The sequence below is a fragment of the Emydura macquarii genome, unplaced genomic scaffold, assembly GCF_026122565.2.
Source record: "Emydura macquarii macquarii isolate MOO-44397 ecotype Brisbane River unplaced genomic scaffold, CSIRO-AGI_Emac_v2 contig_1876, whole genome shotgun sequence".
In the NCBI taxonomy this organism is placed as follows: domain Eukaryota; kingdom Metazoa; phylum Chordata; order Testudines; family Chelidae; genus Emydura; species Emydura macquarii.
In genome coordinates, this window is record NW_027132013.1 from 29,410,001 (window position 1) to 29,429,529 (window position 19,529).

The 19,529-nt window shown below is 35.8% G+C and overlaps 1 protein-coding gene across 5 annotated transcripts in view; it reads right to left on the reverse strand.

Moving 5' to 3' along the window:
• The window catches only part of CDIN1 (CDAN1 interacting nuclease 1), a 169,759-nt gene that overhangs the window by 128,376 nt on the left and 21,854 nt on the right, over nt 1–19,529 (reverse strand). For 4 of the 5 annotated variants that reach the window (XM_067558056.1, XM_067558055.1, XM_067558058.1 and 1 more), the window contains exons 2-4: nt 8,581–8,626; nt 7,646–7,710; nt 3,499–3,559 (exon numbers count right to left, since the gene is read on the reverse strand). In XM_067558056.1, coding sequence (XP_067414157.1) covers nt 3,499–3,559; nt 7,646–7,710; nt 8,581–8,626 — 172 coding nt within the window. Of the gene's footprint in view, nt 1–3,498; nt 3,560–7,645; nt 7,714–8,580; nt 8,627–19,529 lie in introns of those variants that run through there. The other variant, XM_067558059.1, reaches the window with a different exon arrangement.

The window sequence follows — 19,529 nt, forward strand, 5'->3', positions numbered from 1 at the left end:
ACATTATGATTAATGTGCAAATCCCAAAGTAATATTTGGTATTTAAACTGCACCTTGTGAAATGGTAATAAGGCTCAATATGATTTTGTTAGTAAGTGTATGTGTTATATTTCAGAAGAAATGGCCATCTTTTGCTGTTGCTTATTGCATGTGATACCCACAAAATGTGATGTATCATTAATACTAGTAGTGCTTTCAATTCAAGGTCAAGTAGTGTTCTGGGCCAAAAAACAGTCTGAAAGCTGTAATAGAAAATTAGTTTGGATTTTGGGGCTGGTCAATTTTTTTTAGGATATGTGCATCTTTTTGAAAGCAGCTGTTGTTCTGTTTTAATGGTTCTTGTACTTTTGGAAAATGCATGGTATAGTTCCATCTGAAATAACAGTTTTAGATAGCATTACAACAATACTTGAGCGAATCAAGTCTTTTTATTTAACCATAAGACAGTAAACCTTGCTCATATATTATCACAATACATTTTTCTTGACAGGTTTTCAAGTCCAATATCCATACAAAAATTTTATATTGATTTAGTAACTAGACAAAAAGGCTGGCTTCATTTGTACATACAGTTTTTTCCAAATACGTATGTACTTGGATGTCCTTAAACTCCCCAAGTAGAAAGAAATGCTTTCCACAGGGCTGCTTATTTCCAGTAACCCACATCAGAGCTGACACATGAAAAATGGTGAAATTACTGAAGGTAGTCCAGCCTGAATAAGGACTACCTTATTAGTTCAGGTACTTGCATCTCCCTAATTTTCATATTAATCATGTGTCCATCTTTCTCTGAAATAGGGCCATCATGCTTCATGTCAGAATTTAGCATGTAAGTAAAATTCATAGTGCTTCAAATCTCACTTGAAAATATTTGTATGGAGAGACCAGAGTGAATAATTTTATTATTCCTAACAAAAATGAGATTTTAATTTTAGTCTTCTTCCAATGCATGTGTAATGTAAAGATGTCTGCACATAATTTCTAAAAATATTTAAAAAACCTCACAGATCCTCAAAAAAATAATACAGAACTGTTCTTATTTACCATAGCTGCTACATACTGTAATGTACCTATGTAATATATTTCTCATCAATTTTTACAGTTTCCACTGATTAAATATATATTGACTCATAAAGTATTACCATTACATCAATTGTCAGCAGATGCAGGAGTATGTCATTTAAATATTAACTATCACATAAAAATGGCAGCTTGATTGTTTGGAAGCAGTAATATGGTGCTGGTTATTGCCACATTTCCCTAATGCATTAGGCAGCAGTCACAAAAAAACACTGTCTTTCTTATGTACCTGCTACTGTGCAGCCAACAATAAATACGTTTTTTAAATAACTTCCCTTTCTCCATAATTTTATATTGTATTTATTTCTGATCTAAAGAAAAAACTGATCTGAATTGCAAAGTTGCATTAGTATAGTATGGCTAGAGACAGGTTTTTAGAATCAGAAGTTACATGTATCATCTGTAAGTAAATGGGATATCATGGGTAGAAAAAGAAATGCAAACAAAAAATAAAAAAATTAAGAGTTCAAATACTGTATTACTTTGCACTCTTGAGGTGCTCTTTTGTGATAGTTCTCGTGCAATATAGCAAACCCACTTCATTTACCAAGAATTCTTACTAAACCAATATTTTTTTATTCAAAACAGTGAGAATAGAGTACATTTAAAGCCTTCTGCTTTCATAAATAGCAAAAAGGCATGCTTTGCCAATAATATGAGGTAAATCCCCTATTATATGTTAACTCTATCATCTGGGTGTGTAGTCACTTCAGAGACCATTAAAACCTTCTAGTAACTGATAGGTAATGGCTCATTTGCTGACTGCAGCAATGTACAAGAGACTGAAGCTGAGAGAGAAGCCATCCTTTCTTGCTAATATAACATGTAGAACTTGCCGCTATTGCAACACTTAATGTTCATAGTGCCACATCATTTTTAATGCAAACACTCATTTTATGCCTTACTCCTATGTTTTCCATTAAAGTACAACACAAAAACAGCATACATTTCATTCTATCCCTTTGAGGGTTCCATAAGCAGTTCCAAGTCAGATCAGATATTACATTGCTATTATTATTGTAAATAAATATTTCAGAGTTTAAGGCAGAGTTTTTCAAACTGCGGATGCATAGAGGAACATTCGGTTGTGCGGGGGAGGCGGGAGTGGTGACACCAGGCAGCTTATGCCAGGGCCTGAGCTAGCCCTCATGGAGGATGGAGAGAGAGTGCCACCCCTGACTCACCTCAGCGGGCCACCCAGACTTAGGGTCAGTGTCAACATCCGCCAGAGCCATGCCAATTTCCACTCCCAGAAGCCTCTGCATCCAACACTGGCTCTGCCCCCAGAGACTGTCATACACGCCTTCCCCCACCCTGAAAACCCAAGGGGCAGAAGGGCAGGTGTCAGCTCTACCCTTGCAGTGCAGCCTGGCTGCAAGACAGAAGCATTGGCTGTCATTGGTAAGTATCTGTGTATTTAAAACTTACAGGTGTAGGTAATTTAATTCAAATTGTATTAAGGTCTCTGTTAGGTTTATCAGTTGGTTATCAAGCATACTTTTGCATGTGTTTATTTTCGTCTAGGTTGGGAGGAGCGCAACCAAAAACTGTAACTCCAAGGGGGGAGGCCCTCAGCTCAAAAAGTTTGCAAACTGCAGGTTTAAGGGCTTGATATTACATTTTTTCCAGTAGGCTCACTACTACTATTATGAACTTTTTACATCTTCATTCAAGGTAAATACTGGAGCACACTTTTAAATGAAAAAATCTCATCATGTCCCACACAGATTCATACCATAGTTAAACAGTATCAATAAATTAGTTACTGTCTTGTTAAAGTGGCAAGTGTACCAGGCTTCTCATATACAAAGTTTTCTAAGATACTGATATATCGAGGGTTTAATCTGCTTAATTGCTTTATATTAAACTGTTTTCCTTAACCATTCCACTAACTTGTAATAAATGGAAATAAAGAGTCAAAGAAATGAATTGCTTCTAACCCTTAACTATAAAATCATAGGGGAGGGAGGGCGAGGAGAAGAAGAAGAAGAGGGTTAAAACTAGAAACCCTAATCAAGATACTAGTAGTCTAAATGTCTTTAATCAATATGGGCATTTTAAAAGTAAACCAGCATGTTAAACAGCTTGTCTTACTCAGTTTTGCCAAAATTTAAAAAAAACAAAAAAAAAAAAACCCAAAAAACCATTCCAGAATCTTCTTACACATTTGCCTTGAAGTTAGGGACTAATTACATTAACTGATTTATTAATAAATGGGGCTCTTTGTCCAATTATTGTAAGTACTAACTGACTTGGGAACAAGTTTAAATGTCTAATGTGCCTTGAAACCTTTTTTTTTTTTTTTTTTTTTTTTTTAAGGTTAATTACATTTCTAAGTAAAGTCACTATAGATATGCCCCTTAGATTTTACACAGGAAGATTTAAAAAAAACAAACAAAAAAACAACAAAACGATTACCTCATTGGCTAGCTCCAGTAATACAGGGGCAGCTGCATTTTTCATCACCCCATTCTGATACCTAGACAAGACAAAGCCAGGTAAATCTGCAGTGGCAAGAAAAGGCCATCTTCAACATGTTAGTGTCCCCTGTGTCTCTCTTTCTCTTGGGCAAACGCCACACACAGCCTGGCTAGAAAACACTAGTTTGATAGGGAATCTTTTGGAATAAGTGTTTTAAACAGTCACTAACTTTCAAGGGTTGCTTCTTGCAGATGTGTAAGATATATCAATCTTAGTTAAGTACTTATTAAAAATACAATAAGTAAGCCAAGAAAATTATCTTTCAAAATTGTATTTTTGGCTGAATGCCATATAAACAAATTATATCTGTATTATTAAAATATGCATAACAGACAAGAAGTCTCTACTCTCCACAATGAAGATTTTGGGCTCAGCACTTTCTTCAAATGCATAGCCATGCATCATTACATAGCTTATAAAAAAAGCTATTGTACATGTGGATGCGGATATGCAAATATAACTACTGATTTTACCAGCTAGGCAGCAATCTCATAGCTGTGATGTAAGCTTTCTGTATTTAGATTTAACAATATCAAATGAATGCAACAAAAGGCAAAGTAAGACTTTTTATGGACAGTACTCTATAGGATCAGCTGACCATGTCATTGTCCTATCAATGACAAAGACCTAACTTTCCAATTAATGGTATCAGGCCAGTATGTACGGGTGGTGAAATTAAACTCTTCACACTAGACTGCCCTTTTGCTTCCTTACTATCATTATTGTTTGATGTTTATATTGTAGTAATGCCTAGAGGACTCTTTCAGGATTTGGGTGGGAAGAAATTGTCGCTGTCAATTGCTGAGATGGCCAAATGGTGCTTAGTGCCTATACTCTAAAGCAGTAGTTCTCAGCCTATTTACCATTGTGGGTCACATATGCAGGATTCTCTGTGATATGTGGGCCACATCCATACAATATATATATATGACCTGTATGAACCTGAGGATGATACATGGGCCACAACTGTGTGCTGATTGGACTGCAAGGAGCCCGCAGGTTGAGAACCACTGCCCTAAAGGATGGAAGTGGGAGAAGAATAAAAAAAGCAAAATAGTATATAACCTCTTCAGAATTAGAACATCAGTTTTGTGACAACTGTCTATTGACACAACATCTAAGACTAGGTAAACTGCTAGGTCAACTTCCCATACTCATAAACCTATCAATCAATCAATAAAATTTTTTTTTTTAAATCTGTGTCCAGGAAAAACAAAAAAGTGGTTTCTAGTGGTTGGACAATGACAAAGTCAGGAAGTGTGAGGTTTGTTGCTGACTCCAGTAACAGCTTGCTGTGAAGTGGGTCGAAGTTGAACTGAGGCACAAATAAATTATCTGTGAAATGGGTATAATAGAATTTATCTACAACTCCTCATAAGGATATTGTGAGGCTTAGCATTTGTAAAGCATGTTGAAGTTCATTCATGAAAGATATGATAGAAGATCTTCTTATGGAAAAACATTATTAGTTGCATGAATAACTACTTAACATTCCTTAGGAAACAGATGATTTGTTTTGGTGAAACAAGTGAGAGTTCTCAAATTGTCAGATCAGAAGCACTCACTCAACACTGACATCCTAGAACTTCATACCTAGCTTGTTATTCCACTATCAGCAGTAGCTACCCTTTTGAATCTATTGCACGCCAAAAATATCTCCAGCCCTGGTGTGTACTTTCTTATGAACTTAGTGACTTCCTGTCTTGAAGACACACACTTTGCTGAGGTGGACTGCTTCATGATGCTGAAAAGCTTCCTGGTCTGTCTGATAAATGGCCTCCAATTCTGTCCTCCTCTAAGATAACTCGGTGCATCCTGAAGTAGAGCACAAATTGACACCTACGCCCAGCAACACCACTACTTCCAGCAACTAGGATGAGTACTATTCTCTATCAATGGGAACCAATGATTTTTTATTGCTTCCTAAATAGGTAAGTAGAGGCTCTTTGCTCAAGTAACAGACCAGCCTGCCATGCTACAAGGATAAACCATGGCAAATTTGTCTTCCAACATCCAGCCTACTCCTCTTATACTTCAACCACAGTGTTGGCAGGTGTTAATCCTGTTGCTTTACCCAGATCCTTCCTAGATGGAGGGCAGATATTCACCCTCTTTGCAGGCAGAAGCAATTTGCCCCTGAAACCTACATAATGTATTATTTATAAAAAGAAAAAGCTGTAGTTCAGACAAGTCTTCCCTGCAAAAGAATACAGAATGATTGTTCATATCTTTCTTGGAGACAAAGTAAGAACACCTCAGAGAAGAAGGCCAGCACAAACTACAACATTGAAATTAAGGTCCTTTCAGATGAAAGTCATGCTTATTGATTTTTGTACATGGCACTTAGGTATTGTAGTAACTGGAACAGTAAAAAGCACCATACTGAGAAAAAAAAAGTTTCTTCAAATGTTACAATACAATATTTAATATATGCATGCTCATTTAAATTACTCTGCCAAGTATTCAAACTCTATTTAGATGTTTTTGTCTGGTAACTACCTCAGTTAGACAAATATTTTCTTATTTAGTCCAAAATACTCAGATAGAATCTACTGTATCTACTAAATTAGTAGATTAATAAATCAGTTAACAAGACAAAATAATTGGCGATAACATTTTTTACATCATTTCCACTACCACCAAGCGTCAGACATGCAAATTTGTTATGTACTGCCACCATACTTGAGACTATACAAAACACAAGGAAGATATGGGGCCAAATCCTGCTTGCTTTATGTCAGCAGACTTTACACACACCGACAATTTTACTGGCACCAATACAACTACTGCTGCGTATAAGGCAAGCAAGGTTTTGTTCCATGTTTCCTGCTCCAAGACCCTTATAATCAAAATAGACAAACACTACACTGGGTTATGTGGAGGCACATTTATCATAAAGTGGTTCAAGTATTTCAATAATTAACATTTTTCAGAACATATTTAAACAATGACAATGTATTGTTATTTACTGAAAATGAACTAGTGAAAATTAATTAGAAACAATATTATGTAGTGAATTTGAAAGATTGAATTAAATAGTGTGAATTTGAAAGATTTTTAACAAATATCCCTCCTAAACAAGAATCGATACTGAGAAAGGCAAAATGTGATCAATGTAATGTGATAACTCAGTGTAACTATTTTTCAAAAGGAAATAGCACAAGATGTTGTGTTAGATTTTCTTCCTTCATGTCTAATATAACAAGTTTGTCCTTAGTTCTAAATATGTGACTTTGCAGAAACATTGAGACTAGCTAATTGTTTACAAATGAAAGCTTTTTGTTTATTTTCTTCATTCATAGAGATATTAAAGCATAAATATCAGACACCTATAATCACAAGTATGATCTCACTTGCCATGTAAGCTCTTCAGATATGTCAGTCTACATAGTAATATTTTAATTGTATATCTCTACCAGTTATCAGTATGCCCCAATTATGTCAATGAGATGTCTAAAGAAAAGTCAGTAGAACTCAGACAAACTATAAGGTGTTTGCAATTACTATTTATTAACTCAAGATGCATAAAATTGTAAAATTATTTTGTAAAATGACATATTAAAGGTTTTCATTTCTCCTTAAAATGTGTTCCTGACATTCTTGTGGTTTAAACAGGAATGATTTAAAAGTTAATGTTTTATTGGTAAATACATCAATTTAATATGCAATTCTGTAGATAATAAAAGGTGTCTGTACCTTAAATAACAAGAATGTTTGTAACTGAGCTGGCCCCCTCAATTTGGTTAGCTTTCACTCTCACCAATATCATTTATAATATAAACCTTGGCACATAAACCTTAGAGCTTTCACAGTATAAGCTAACACTAACACACGTGCTCCAACAGATATATTCTTGGCATCTTGTCTTTAAACTTAGAAAAGTCTGGTGATAAAACTGAAGAGAAGACTCCTGAATTAAGGAACTTTCAGTGAAATTATCTTGAGGGTACTTCCACTGTCCTTATTCCAATTTGTTAATTTATTTTAATATGAAATTAGCCTAGTAACCTGATTTACTCGTAATTATAATTACAATTAGTAGGTACTACAATACTGTCTAATGGGGTGGGAAGGTAGGTCATACCTTTGGTAGTAAGTTTCAATAGCCTCAGCAGTGTGATGCTTTGCATGTGTTCTTTTGATTTGTTTCTGAAAAGAATGAAAAAAACAAAAAGAAAGACTTTATGATGCATCACATCAGATACATAAAGCATGAATGTCTGAGTGCATGCTTGTTGGCCATCCTATTCAGCTTATAAAGAAAACGAAATTATATTTTTAGAATTCTATATAGAAATGGCTTTTCATCTATCTATTGAATAGAATGTCTTCAGACTGTACTGCAATGTACCATATATGTAAAAGCCAGTAAGGTCATAGTAATTGAATCTAAATAAGTTTGCTGAGGGCTGCAGAGGGCAAAGAAAAACTTGTTCTCTCTTTCAACCTTTGTATTAATTTTCCCTCAATTCAATTCCATCTAAGTCCTCTACATTCTAGTTTTACAATTCAATTGCCATTTTTAACCAGGAAGAGCATTGCTTAAAAACAACTTATTTGAAAAACCACAAAAAGTAATTCCACAGAGACTTGCCACTTGACTGACACCTGTCATCTCATGATAAATGACTCCATTTTCTGCCTCTCTTGCCTTCTGCCACTCCGGCAATGGTCATTTATCATCATCTCTGTCAGCAATGGAAAGCAGCACTGACAGTGCAAGTCAGTAAACATTTAGCACATGGAACCACGCAACACAGGGAAATTATTATTGTCAGAATAATAATGGTTTAGCATAATTTATTACAGGTCCACCAAATAAGCAAAGGCTAGATGTTATTAGACAGATGGATGGTAGGCTTGGCAGCCATCCACTGAGACTCAGGCGGTGCTTGATGTGGAAAAGGGAACATCCTCCAAACCAATCAGAAAGCTGGCAGTTCAATTACAAAGAAATAAAGGGACATTCATCATTCAATTAGGCACCTGTCAACCCTCACAAAGGAGAAAACTTCTAACCTGGTACTCCTGGGAGAAGATGCTCAGCAGAGTGGACTGCGATTGACTGGAACAAATAAAAGAAGGACAAAGTTAATTACTGGAGTGCACTGCAAAGAAACAAAAGAGAAAGAAGCTTCAAAGGTAGGCCTGCTGCCCTGTAATCTAACAGAACATGAAAACAAGTGTGGAAAAGTTGTTCCAGATGAACACCTCAGACAAAGGCTTCCTGCCGCTAGGTCAAGGAGAGAGAGAGTGTGAGGGAGGGGAAGGGAAGAAAATATAGTAAGAGTTTCAAAGCAAACTAGCATATTGTTTGGGTGATTCTTTTTCAGCTTCAGAACCCACAAAGTCATATCAGTAGCATGTAGTGGAGTTAAAAGGAAGGGGAAGAATGAAAACAAAGCAAATTTCCATTAATAATTGATGGAGTTAAATTCCATTAGCAGTTGGGAACACGCCGCTTGTTCATTGGCAACATATTGAAATTCATTTTGTTAGCAGCAAGGGAAACTCTTCAGTAGCTGTCTCATATTCAGGGTAGAAACTTAGCTCTCTGTCAGAAGTAGCATATGGGACTACTGGAACATTCCCACTGAAACTGATGTGCTTTGAAAATAGAAACTTTCACAGCAGGAAGCTGAGATTCCCTGGAGTCGGTCATTTCCAAAGGCTGCCATAAGCTTCATTCATCTAAAGCGCCACTCAATGTCAAACACCTGGCAATGAAGCAACCTGGAAAACATTCTTCCCAAGTGGGAATTTTTCCCTCAGAATTGTTAACGTTTAGAAATGGGACAAGATTTTTTCCTCTAAAAGGCAATCAATACCACACTGCTGCAGTTTTCAATTGTCCTCTGTGGATATATCCAACTCATCACATCTTGAATACAATTAATTACTTCTGATATATTTTCCTACCAGATGCAACTTGAACAAATTACAGTTTCAATAAATTGACTTTTATAGTATAGCAAAACAATATGAATAATTAACATTTTTCCTTTCATGAATGCATCTACTAACACATATCATAGGTAGTTCTGATATTCAGGAACAAAGACTGAAATTATATTCCTTTATCAACTAACTCATACAGTTCACTACACAAGAATTTAACAATTGCGATGTGTCTATGTCTTACTTCTGTGTTTTACATTACTGACCCTGACATACTATAAACTTAAATATTCTATCTAGGTACTTACATAGCCCCACTACTGTAGTATTTAAGTGCCTCACAAACAGCTAAAGGTAAGGAAGTATCACCATTTTACTGATGGAGAACTGAGCCAAAGAGTGATTAAATGACGTGTCTAAAAATCACACCAACTCTATGGTTGAATCAGGAGTAAAGTCTAGATCTTCCAAATCACAGGGCTTTTACCACAAAATCATTCTGTCTCAACCTGCCCTCGTCATATCAATGTATTTAAATATTAGAATTGTAGATGGATATTAGTTATCCTCCAATATACAGCTTTACAGAATACTACTAGTATTGTAGAAAAATTGAACAAAGTTAAAAGATGGTCAAATGATGCAAATAAATGTATATGAAAATTTCATATTTAATTTATTACACTTTATATTAAGATATAGCTTAAAAGCTCCAATCAGGATCAGAGTGTCATGTTGATAGGAGATTTGTTTGTGGACATGGTTAGAACAACAGGCCTGGATGACAAATTTAGCTGCATTGATTTGAATGGACATGAAGGAGATGAGAGGGGTATCAAAAAGGTCCATTAGGAGTTTTCGGTAGTCAAGATGGGAAACAGTGAGGGCCTGCACTAGACTTCTGTGAGGACACAGAGAAGTTGAAGCAGGGATCTTAAGAATGTTATGAAAGAAGCAGCAGCAAAATTTGGGCACCATCTGGATGTGCGGAGCTAGAGTGAGTGGAGTCCAACATGACACCCAGATTATGGGCCAGGGGAGGCTGTGAGTGACAGAAAGGATAGCTGTGTTGTGACAAAGAAAAGGAGTAAAGATTTCTTCTTAAAATTTTAAGCTGATAAATCCTTTCTATTTTTCTTTAAACAAAAAGGCTGAAGTGACAAGTCACGTGACTACAGTATGGAGGATACGTATATATATATTAGTCTTTATTGGTTTTAATTTAACAAATAGAACAGGAAGCCTCCTCTGGCAGCAAATTATTTCAAAACATTGTAGGCAGATCCTAAAATTAGCTTCAACAGCTTATTAAAATAAATTCACGATTTTATTAACCTACAACATCTTATTATAAACAACTGAACTTCATGACCCATTATTTATTTTTCTTTTTTTAAAAAGTATGTCATACAATTTAAATAAGATAATTGTTTCTCCTTGCCTTTCTTCATTGTATGCTCAATATAACATTTTTCTTTGATTAGTTCTTACTACATTCTACATCTCTTAGTGACTTTAATTGGCCTCTTCCTCTCCTAATCACCCCCAACTTTCTTCTATTTCCCTTCCTCCTATCCAACTTATCCCAATTATTGTACTTTCTTGAGGTAGTTTTCTCTCAGTCTTTATTCTGACGATTTTACTTACTAGTTTAATAAGCATGAAGATATTTATTCCTACCCATAGTCCAGATGTTTCCTCTGATGTTCTTGATTTCTTTGTTTGCAGTTATTTATTTTGATTTGACTAGCTCTATTCTTCTAGGCTCCTGTCTTCCCATATCATATAAAACATACCATAGACACTACAAAATTTTAAATCTTCAGTTACTGAATAGTTGGAATTCTGTATTGGACTGACTACAATAAATCCAACACAATAGCCCACAAGACTTCAATTGTACCAGTTAAGGAACTTCATTTCCCTCAACCACCTAAAAACCTGCATCTTTCACAAAAACCTCCAAAAAGAGGTGGGGATTTGTATATTCTCTTGGCTGGTCTTTCCCACACTCTTGAACCTTGTAAAGTTAGATAGGAGAGTTAAGTTGACAATGTAATTCCTTTTACCTCACACTCATGGGGATTTGCCCACAGAAGATAACACTAGCTATGCCAGCACTGTTATCCCTTTATATTGTGAGCTCACCAAAGGAGGTTTGGAGCATCTACTGGTGAGGTGGTAATGGCAACACAACGGAATCAGCTTATTTTCTCTATATGTGAGTGTGTGTGTGCACATGTGCATGCATGCAAGCGAACATGCTCCTACATGTACGTGGAGAGAGGGAAAAGGGGAATACATAGAAATCATGGATTGGCATAGAGTCTTCACAGGATGTTAGTGTGATTGGAGGGTATCATCCTCTGACCAGTCTGCTGGGATAGACTGACTCATTATCACCACTCAAACTGATGTAAACAAATTTCCAGAAGTTAAAACTCTAGTCCTTCTTCTGATGTTCCTACATAGGATTCCAAGTTGAGTGCAGTGGCTGAACTGTCAAAAAGTTTGTAAACTTGCATATGTGCCCACACAAATCAGTAACTGTACATGCAGCTGAGGAATTTAAGGACCTGAACCCACTTATCACAACATTGCAAATAGAGGGTTTATTAGAAACAATTTAGTAACAAAGTATTGGTGGGTCTTTAAAAAAAAAAAAAAGGCTTCTCAATGAATCTCATGTTACTGGCAAATTAAACTATAGCTACTAAAATAAAGGTACTTATAGATTCTCAAACTCTTTGGGTCTAACAACAGGGTGCTAATTTTTATCAGTAAATGTTGAAAATTTGTGTTTTAATGGTTTATAAAGCTTTACCCTTTTTAAATCTCAATGTCTGTCATTAAATAATTGTCTGACCTCCCCCCATAATTTCCCACAACTGTGAAAATTTATACAATAAACTAAAAAAAATGCTTTAAAAATTGATATTATATGTCAAAGTTATTTTTAAAAATGAGTTCTGTCAAGCCTGCTGATACATCAGTACAGTGATAACACCAGTTCTACATAATATATAAATAGTTTCAGCTAGATAGTAATCTCTTATCTATCATACAAATTTAAGAATGCTTTCAGGTGGGATGAAGACGGGAGGCGGGGGAGATCTACAACTTCTAGATTCCAACTCCTTGAACTCTGTTCTAGGCTGTCAGCCTTGCACTTGAATTAACGTTTTTTCCTTGCAGATCATCCATAATGAACTTTCTACTTAGTATATATAAACACGTATTGACATTTATTGCCATACTTTTATCTGCATGCCTGATTAGTTTAATTTTTGTTCTTTACATTTTGTCATTACAAAATTGGATTCCTATGGACAACAGCAGAGTGGATTCAAAAGACTTTTCCTTCAACACTTGGAGATACCTAAATCTTATATAAGAAACATAAATGGCTTCTCTTTTCAAATCCAAAATGTTATCTTTAGGCTCCAACTCATATACAGCCACAAAGACTTACTTCCTGACCTTACGTGAAAAATATTACAGGCACTAACATTTGTTTGCATGTAGGTCTGGGCTCTGAGTCTAGTGGGAATAAGCTAGAAATATTCAAGGCCAAAGCCAACTTTAAATCCTGTACAAGTGTTAAATATAAAGTGACCAAAAGTATATTGCAGTAGGAGAAAAAACAGTTGGGCATCTGCTGGAAGAAGCTTTAAAAAAAAAAAAAAAAAAAAAAAAAAAAAAAAGTTTTCTGCTTGCTGCTGCCATTCACAGCATTCTGGAAATTCTGCATGCAGTGTATATTTTTTTAAGTATCTAGCTGACACAAGATAATATGTTGATGCAAAAAAAAAAAGTAAATTTCACAGAATGTCACAGTACAGAGTTCGTTTATGGCCATGCAGAATCTGGTAGACCAGGGGATTTGATTAGCATAAGTTCCTATATCTCAAACAGCTCTGTATAGAGGATGCTAGCAGAACCAACAAAGATTGGTTGGTGGCTCAGTTTACGCTCTGGGTATACTACAGTTTAAGTCGATACAAGTTATGTTGCTCAGGGGTGTGAATTAGCCACCCCCTGAGCGACATAATGTATGTCTATTTTAGCAGCAGTGTGAACAGCGCCATGTCGGCTGGAAAGCTTCTCCCGCCAACATAACTACCACCGTTCAAAACAGCGCAGCTGCATCGGTGCTCTCTAGTGTAATCATAGCCTTAGTCTTTTGTTAAATACTGTATCTCAACCAGGTTTCAAAACAAAAAGAAAACCTTCTGAAGCTATGCTACCAATAACTGCAAGTAATTTCTGGTAAATTGATTACACTTCAATATTTATTTTTAAACGTATACATGTATAGCACGCATAGCATTTTAGTGAATATACAATTTACACTTTGTCTGAGTTCATTTTCTAAGATTTCAGGAACTGTACACACTTAGGACACAAATCAAGCTTACTCTTTAGAGACTCTGATTTTAAGACTGATTCTGCCTCTCCCCATCTCCACCTCCTACACATTCTCCCTATGATCTTCCCCCAATGTGTTTTACCTATGGCAGTGAAGCCAAAAATGCAGCCTCATGTTTGATAAGTTTAACCATGGCACATAAAGGAAAACACCAATTCAGCCTGGGTATACTAAACCAAAACCAATAACTATTCATCGAACATATGGATAAGAAGTCAGCAAAAAGCAAAGTGCATCATAAGACAATGATAAAGCTTGGGGGAGAGGGGGATTTGAGCTACGCATAACAGACTAAAATAAAACATTCAGATGGTCTTTTTTATTCTGTTTTAACATAAGACATTCATTTCCATCTATGACAGAAGTTACTTTCATGTTACAAAAAAGAATGTTCCACCTCATTAAGAACACAAAAGTACAGGGTAAACATTCATTTAGGAGATATTTGAGCGTTTAACAAACAAGGCCACGTTTACAAAAATCAGAAGCTATTGTTTCCAAAGCAACAACTTTAAATTCCATGACGGAAACACATATAGCAGATCCTTAGCCATTGTAGGAGTTCAAGTAGGATTTCTCTCACTCTCAAGCTCTTGTACTACATGTCCATGCAGGAGTCATAGTCTAGCAAAAATGTTCACAAGCAGATAGCAAGTCTCATTCGGTACTTGAAATTTAGCAATTTCTTTATGATTTTTTTTCCTATATAAAATAGTTTGTGAACAGTTTGTAGCAAATATTCAATTTATCTTCAAAATACACACAGTACAGGTTATATATTCATGTTGTTCCTGTTCCCAGACTAGATGATTTAACTAATCAACCAGCAGGCAATTTTGAATGTTGTAATGAATGTACAATCGGAAATTCATTTTCATCAAACATTATAGCTTTTGAGATTAAAATTCACTGTTCACAAGTCTTTCCATCAATAAAAACTGACCACTCAAATGCACATAGTTTCACTATTCACTCATCTCTAATATTTACCCACCTTTGTGAAGTGCTTTGAGATCAGTGGATGAAGCGCTACTGGGTAAATGCTATATTACCAGAATCATCGTGAAAGTAATTTTATTCAGACAATACTATTGCTATACTGTAAATCCTATGTACAATTGAAAATTTTACAGGCACTCCTTTTGAAAGGTAACGTTACTGCAGTACCAATAGACCAAATAATTTCTTCCATAAGAATAAAAAACACTAAACAGGAAACTGAGTTTGATTTGCAGAGTTTGATAAAAACATCCTCAATTTGAGTGTGAACAGGGGAAGAGGCAGCCCTGAGAATTTTGTAATGGTCACAACAAACCTGAACAACTGCAGTGGATGAAGAGGGAAGAGTGGGGAAATCACTTGAGCTGTGATTAGAGGTACTCACCAGCAATGGCAAGTCTATTTAACTTAGCTGACTCCCTTTCCTCTCCAAGGAAGTATCCATGTATAGAAGGGGTTTCTGAATTAACATAACTTTACAGAGTCAACATTATCTTGCATGGTAAATTCTTGCTGATTATGAGGAGATGTCCCATATTTGTAGATGCACTGAACAGCAAATTCATGGAAGGTGCTGGTAAAGGATAGATAAAATTCAGTTTCTTATGTTCATAATTTTGTATACAACTATCCATTTTTCTTCCCCTTTGAGTATTTCTCAATGGAATAATTTGGCCCCATGAGGAAATTTGCACAGCTATTTATATTTCTTTAACATTTGCTGAGGGCTGGTCTAGATTAGAGAAATTGCACCAACTTGCCTTATCCTCCTTTTATGTCTTGTCTTTTAGACTGTAGGTTCTTTGGGGGCAGGGACTGTCATTTACTATACATTTTCACAGTGCTTATCATAATTAGCCCTTCACTTGCTTGGCATCTAGAAATCCTTGCAGTGGGATTTCCAGTGGCTCTGCATGAGACAAGGTAATAGTGAGGTTTAGGAATAAGGCAGGCCCAGTAAATGCTATGTGATGCTCTACATTTGAGCACTGAGAAAAGGACAGGGAAGCCACTGATAACTGGGTGTGGCTGAACATGGTATTACCCTCTTTTTGCTGCTGCTTTTAGGAAATACATTAAAGGTTTAATATATTTGTGGTCCAAAAAAACATAACCCACTCCCCCCGAATACTGGAGCATAAGAAGTTTTTTGTATGATGAAACATCATTAGTAGACAATATTTTGGCTTTCTAATTCCCAAATAAGGCAGTGCTGTTGGAGAAATATTCTTATTATAAATATATTATAACATTAAAATAATAATATATATTATTTGCCCAGAACCACTTGCTGCAGCCTGGTATACTACTTTCAGAATTAGCTTATATTAAATTTAAAATCAAGATGAAGTTTAAGTTCAGACATTCGTCTGCAAAACTAAAAGTATTAATCAATTCTGAAATTTACCAATATTAGTTTCATTAAAACATATAGCTGCTTAATTCAGAGGATATTTTATCAAGCACTTCTAATTATGGAACTGTTACAATAAATGTTTCTCTGAATTGAGTATTAACAGATTCTATAGCTTCGGTGGATGATAACCTGACATAGCATGAAATAAAAATAGTCTGACAAAAATATCTAACACTGTAGTCTCATACTATTCAATAAAAGTAGCAGTGTGTATGTGTGTGTAAGTAAAATCTTGCTACTTATATCCAATGGTGTGAGGATAACCCTATGATAAAGCTCTGAGAAGGATACTTGAGAACAGTTATCACTCCCATGACCTTGACACTGAAGTTGGTCTAACAACTTCTGTACAATTTAGTGACGTGTGAAAACAGATAATGGTGCAATACATAGAAATGGCAGCATTTAAAATTCATAGTACCACAAGGCCATTACTTTTCCCACTGGGCCACTTGAACTTTAATAATGTCTGACCTGGTTGGCCAATAAGTTCTAGCTGAAGACAGAGGAAAATTGCCAGTACTAGACACTGTTTGAATGATTTTTCATTTAGAAAGATTTTAGAAATTCCTTTAAAAACAGGGCACCAATTCTTCCTGCAGACAGCTCATTTTTTCAGTGTCTTCTTTAATGGCCAATATATTTTAACGCAACTCTAATCTGAACAGTCTGTATCAATGTATGGAAAGAAATAAAATGCAGATCTAAACAAAATGGTGAGGTAAATACAAATTATCAGCAGAGGTAGTGAACATGAAATATAATGCCAGTTCTCCTACAAATATCTGCATTATATTCCCTCTCCTGCTCATCATTTCTTGTGATGTGGATGAAAGGGCTACCATTCAACACTGCAATAGAACTGTAACTTAAAAAACGACCAGATTATAACTCTCATTGAGGTTTCTTGTAATCAATCTCAAAAAAAAAAAAAGAAAAAAAAAAGAGAAGCAAATCATCAAGAGAATATAGAATTTTATGTACATGTTTGCACACACATGAATAGTTACAAGAACAGTATTTCACAAAACACAGATAGAATCTAAATGAAAAGAATAAACACTGATAAAAGTACAATTAAAAATGCAATTGTGAAAACAGACAAGTCGCAAAAACAGAATATGATATTGTGTATACGTCTTAAGTGAACTGACTTGTCTGCCTGTTTTTGCTGATGAGTGTTGAAATAGAAATATCATTTTGTAGACCTTATCAAAGTTAAATGGCAGGGTTTTTGTTGCATATACACTTTAAACACACTTAAACCTGGAAATCATGAAGAGTAATTGATCTTCCACCAAAATTTTAAGTAAATCCTCTTGTGTGAAAACATAGGAAATATTGTAAAATGAAATTTTACGAATTGGAAAATATAGAACAACCCAGGTGAAAGATAAACAGATGCAGTCAACGCAGTAGATATAAAAACTATGTTAAAACAACATAAAACTCAGAAATTATATTCAGAAGTAAGGTTTCTATTTTGTAAGAGGTTCCCAGCCTTTTCTATATGGTGACCCTCTCTTTCATGCTGGGACTATGTGGGTATCTCCACTATCATTTAGCCAAGAATTGTGTGAGCAACTCCTCCCCTCCCTCCACCCATGTGAGCTCTGGGACAATGGAAATTGCTGGAAGGAGCCAGCCAGAAACTCAGCAGGCAGCAACAAAGAAAGGCAGCTGAAGCAAGGATTTGCTAATGTCATCGGTGTCCAACTTTTACAATTTTTACTGTGGACATGCATTCCCCTCTGCCGACTGCCTGTTTGCTTCCAAACCATCTTTCAGTGCCTTTACTTCAACCTCATTCTACCTGCCCACCATGCTCCCCTTCTCCTTCCATTTCATGTCTTTCCTTTCAGCTAATCCCCTCACCTAACAAAATCCCACCATAAAATTAGGAGAGTAGAGGGAGGGGGGAATCATAGAACTAACATGTTAGCAAGCTATCACACTGTTCACCCTGTTTGTATGTTATATCCCTTCTCCTCAGCCCTTTGTCTATCTTGTCTATTTCGACTGTAAACTCTTTGGGGCAAGGTCTGTCTCTTACACTATGTGTATACAACGCCTACTACAATAGGATTCTGATCTTGGTGGGGTCCTTAGACAGAAATAATATTCCAATATGGAGTAGGTAAATATGCTTTACTATCATAGAACAATGGAGCAAATTAGAAAGAAAAATCAGTATTCCTATGAATTCCCTAAGGTTTGTGTGTTTAAATATTACACAGTCAAACAGTTTTTCAAATATTCAGATTGTTTAAGTTACAGTGAAAACAGTGTTTTGTGACTTGTACATATCCACTGAGTATTTGGGAACCCAAACAATGCAGCTTTGGGCTACTCCAAAATAATACCACCCCTCAGAAATGATAGCAGAGTATTGAGGGAGAAAGCTGACAAGCATTTTTCATCAATAGAACATAAGGTGTTTTACAAAGTTGGGTAAGCATTTATGCCCTCATTTCAGAAATAGGGTAATGGAGATAAACAGTTATTTGACTTACCCAAAGGCACAAAACAAATGAGAGGCAGAGTTGAGCATAGAACCCAGGACGCCTTACATCCAACCCCATATCTAATCCACTATGCCAGCTGTGCTTGCACGAAGACATGAAACTGATTAAGTACAGGAAGTCACTCTTCAAACAGAAATAAGTAAATAGCATAAGTGAAAAATATTTTTTAAACTACAGTTTTATAACTTGACATTGTAAGCTGCTAATCAACTGTGGATATGGCTCCAAAAATGCATGATCAACTGATGCAGATTAGTCTGACCTATTGTATCAACATCTGCATTTCTATCCTAAACTTGATCAACACTTACTTTTAGTATTTCTCTCTAGAGATTTGTTTTAAAACGGTAGTGAAATAAAAAGGCCGTGAAGAGAGGACATGATGTATCAATTCTGTGAGCTTTTCACCTGTAGCTCACAAGTTCAAATCTTGCCTGAGCTGGCAGTGATTAAAAGTCATTGCCATCTGATGATGGCTGTTCAGTGGCCTTTGTTAACAGAGTTTGGTGGTCTTATACTTATTCCAGCTTCCAGGGAATGGGTTATCTTACAGCATAAAGACTATAATTACAATGAATATTAAGTGGCAGTTAAGACAGAGTAGCCAAAGACTGTTCAGAGAGACTGGGTTATCCTCTGACCCTTAGGATATATCTCCACTGCAATCAAAGACCAGCGGCAACGCTGCGGCTGACTTGGG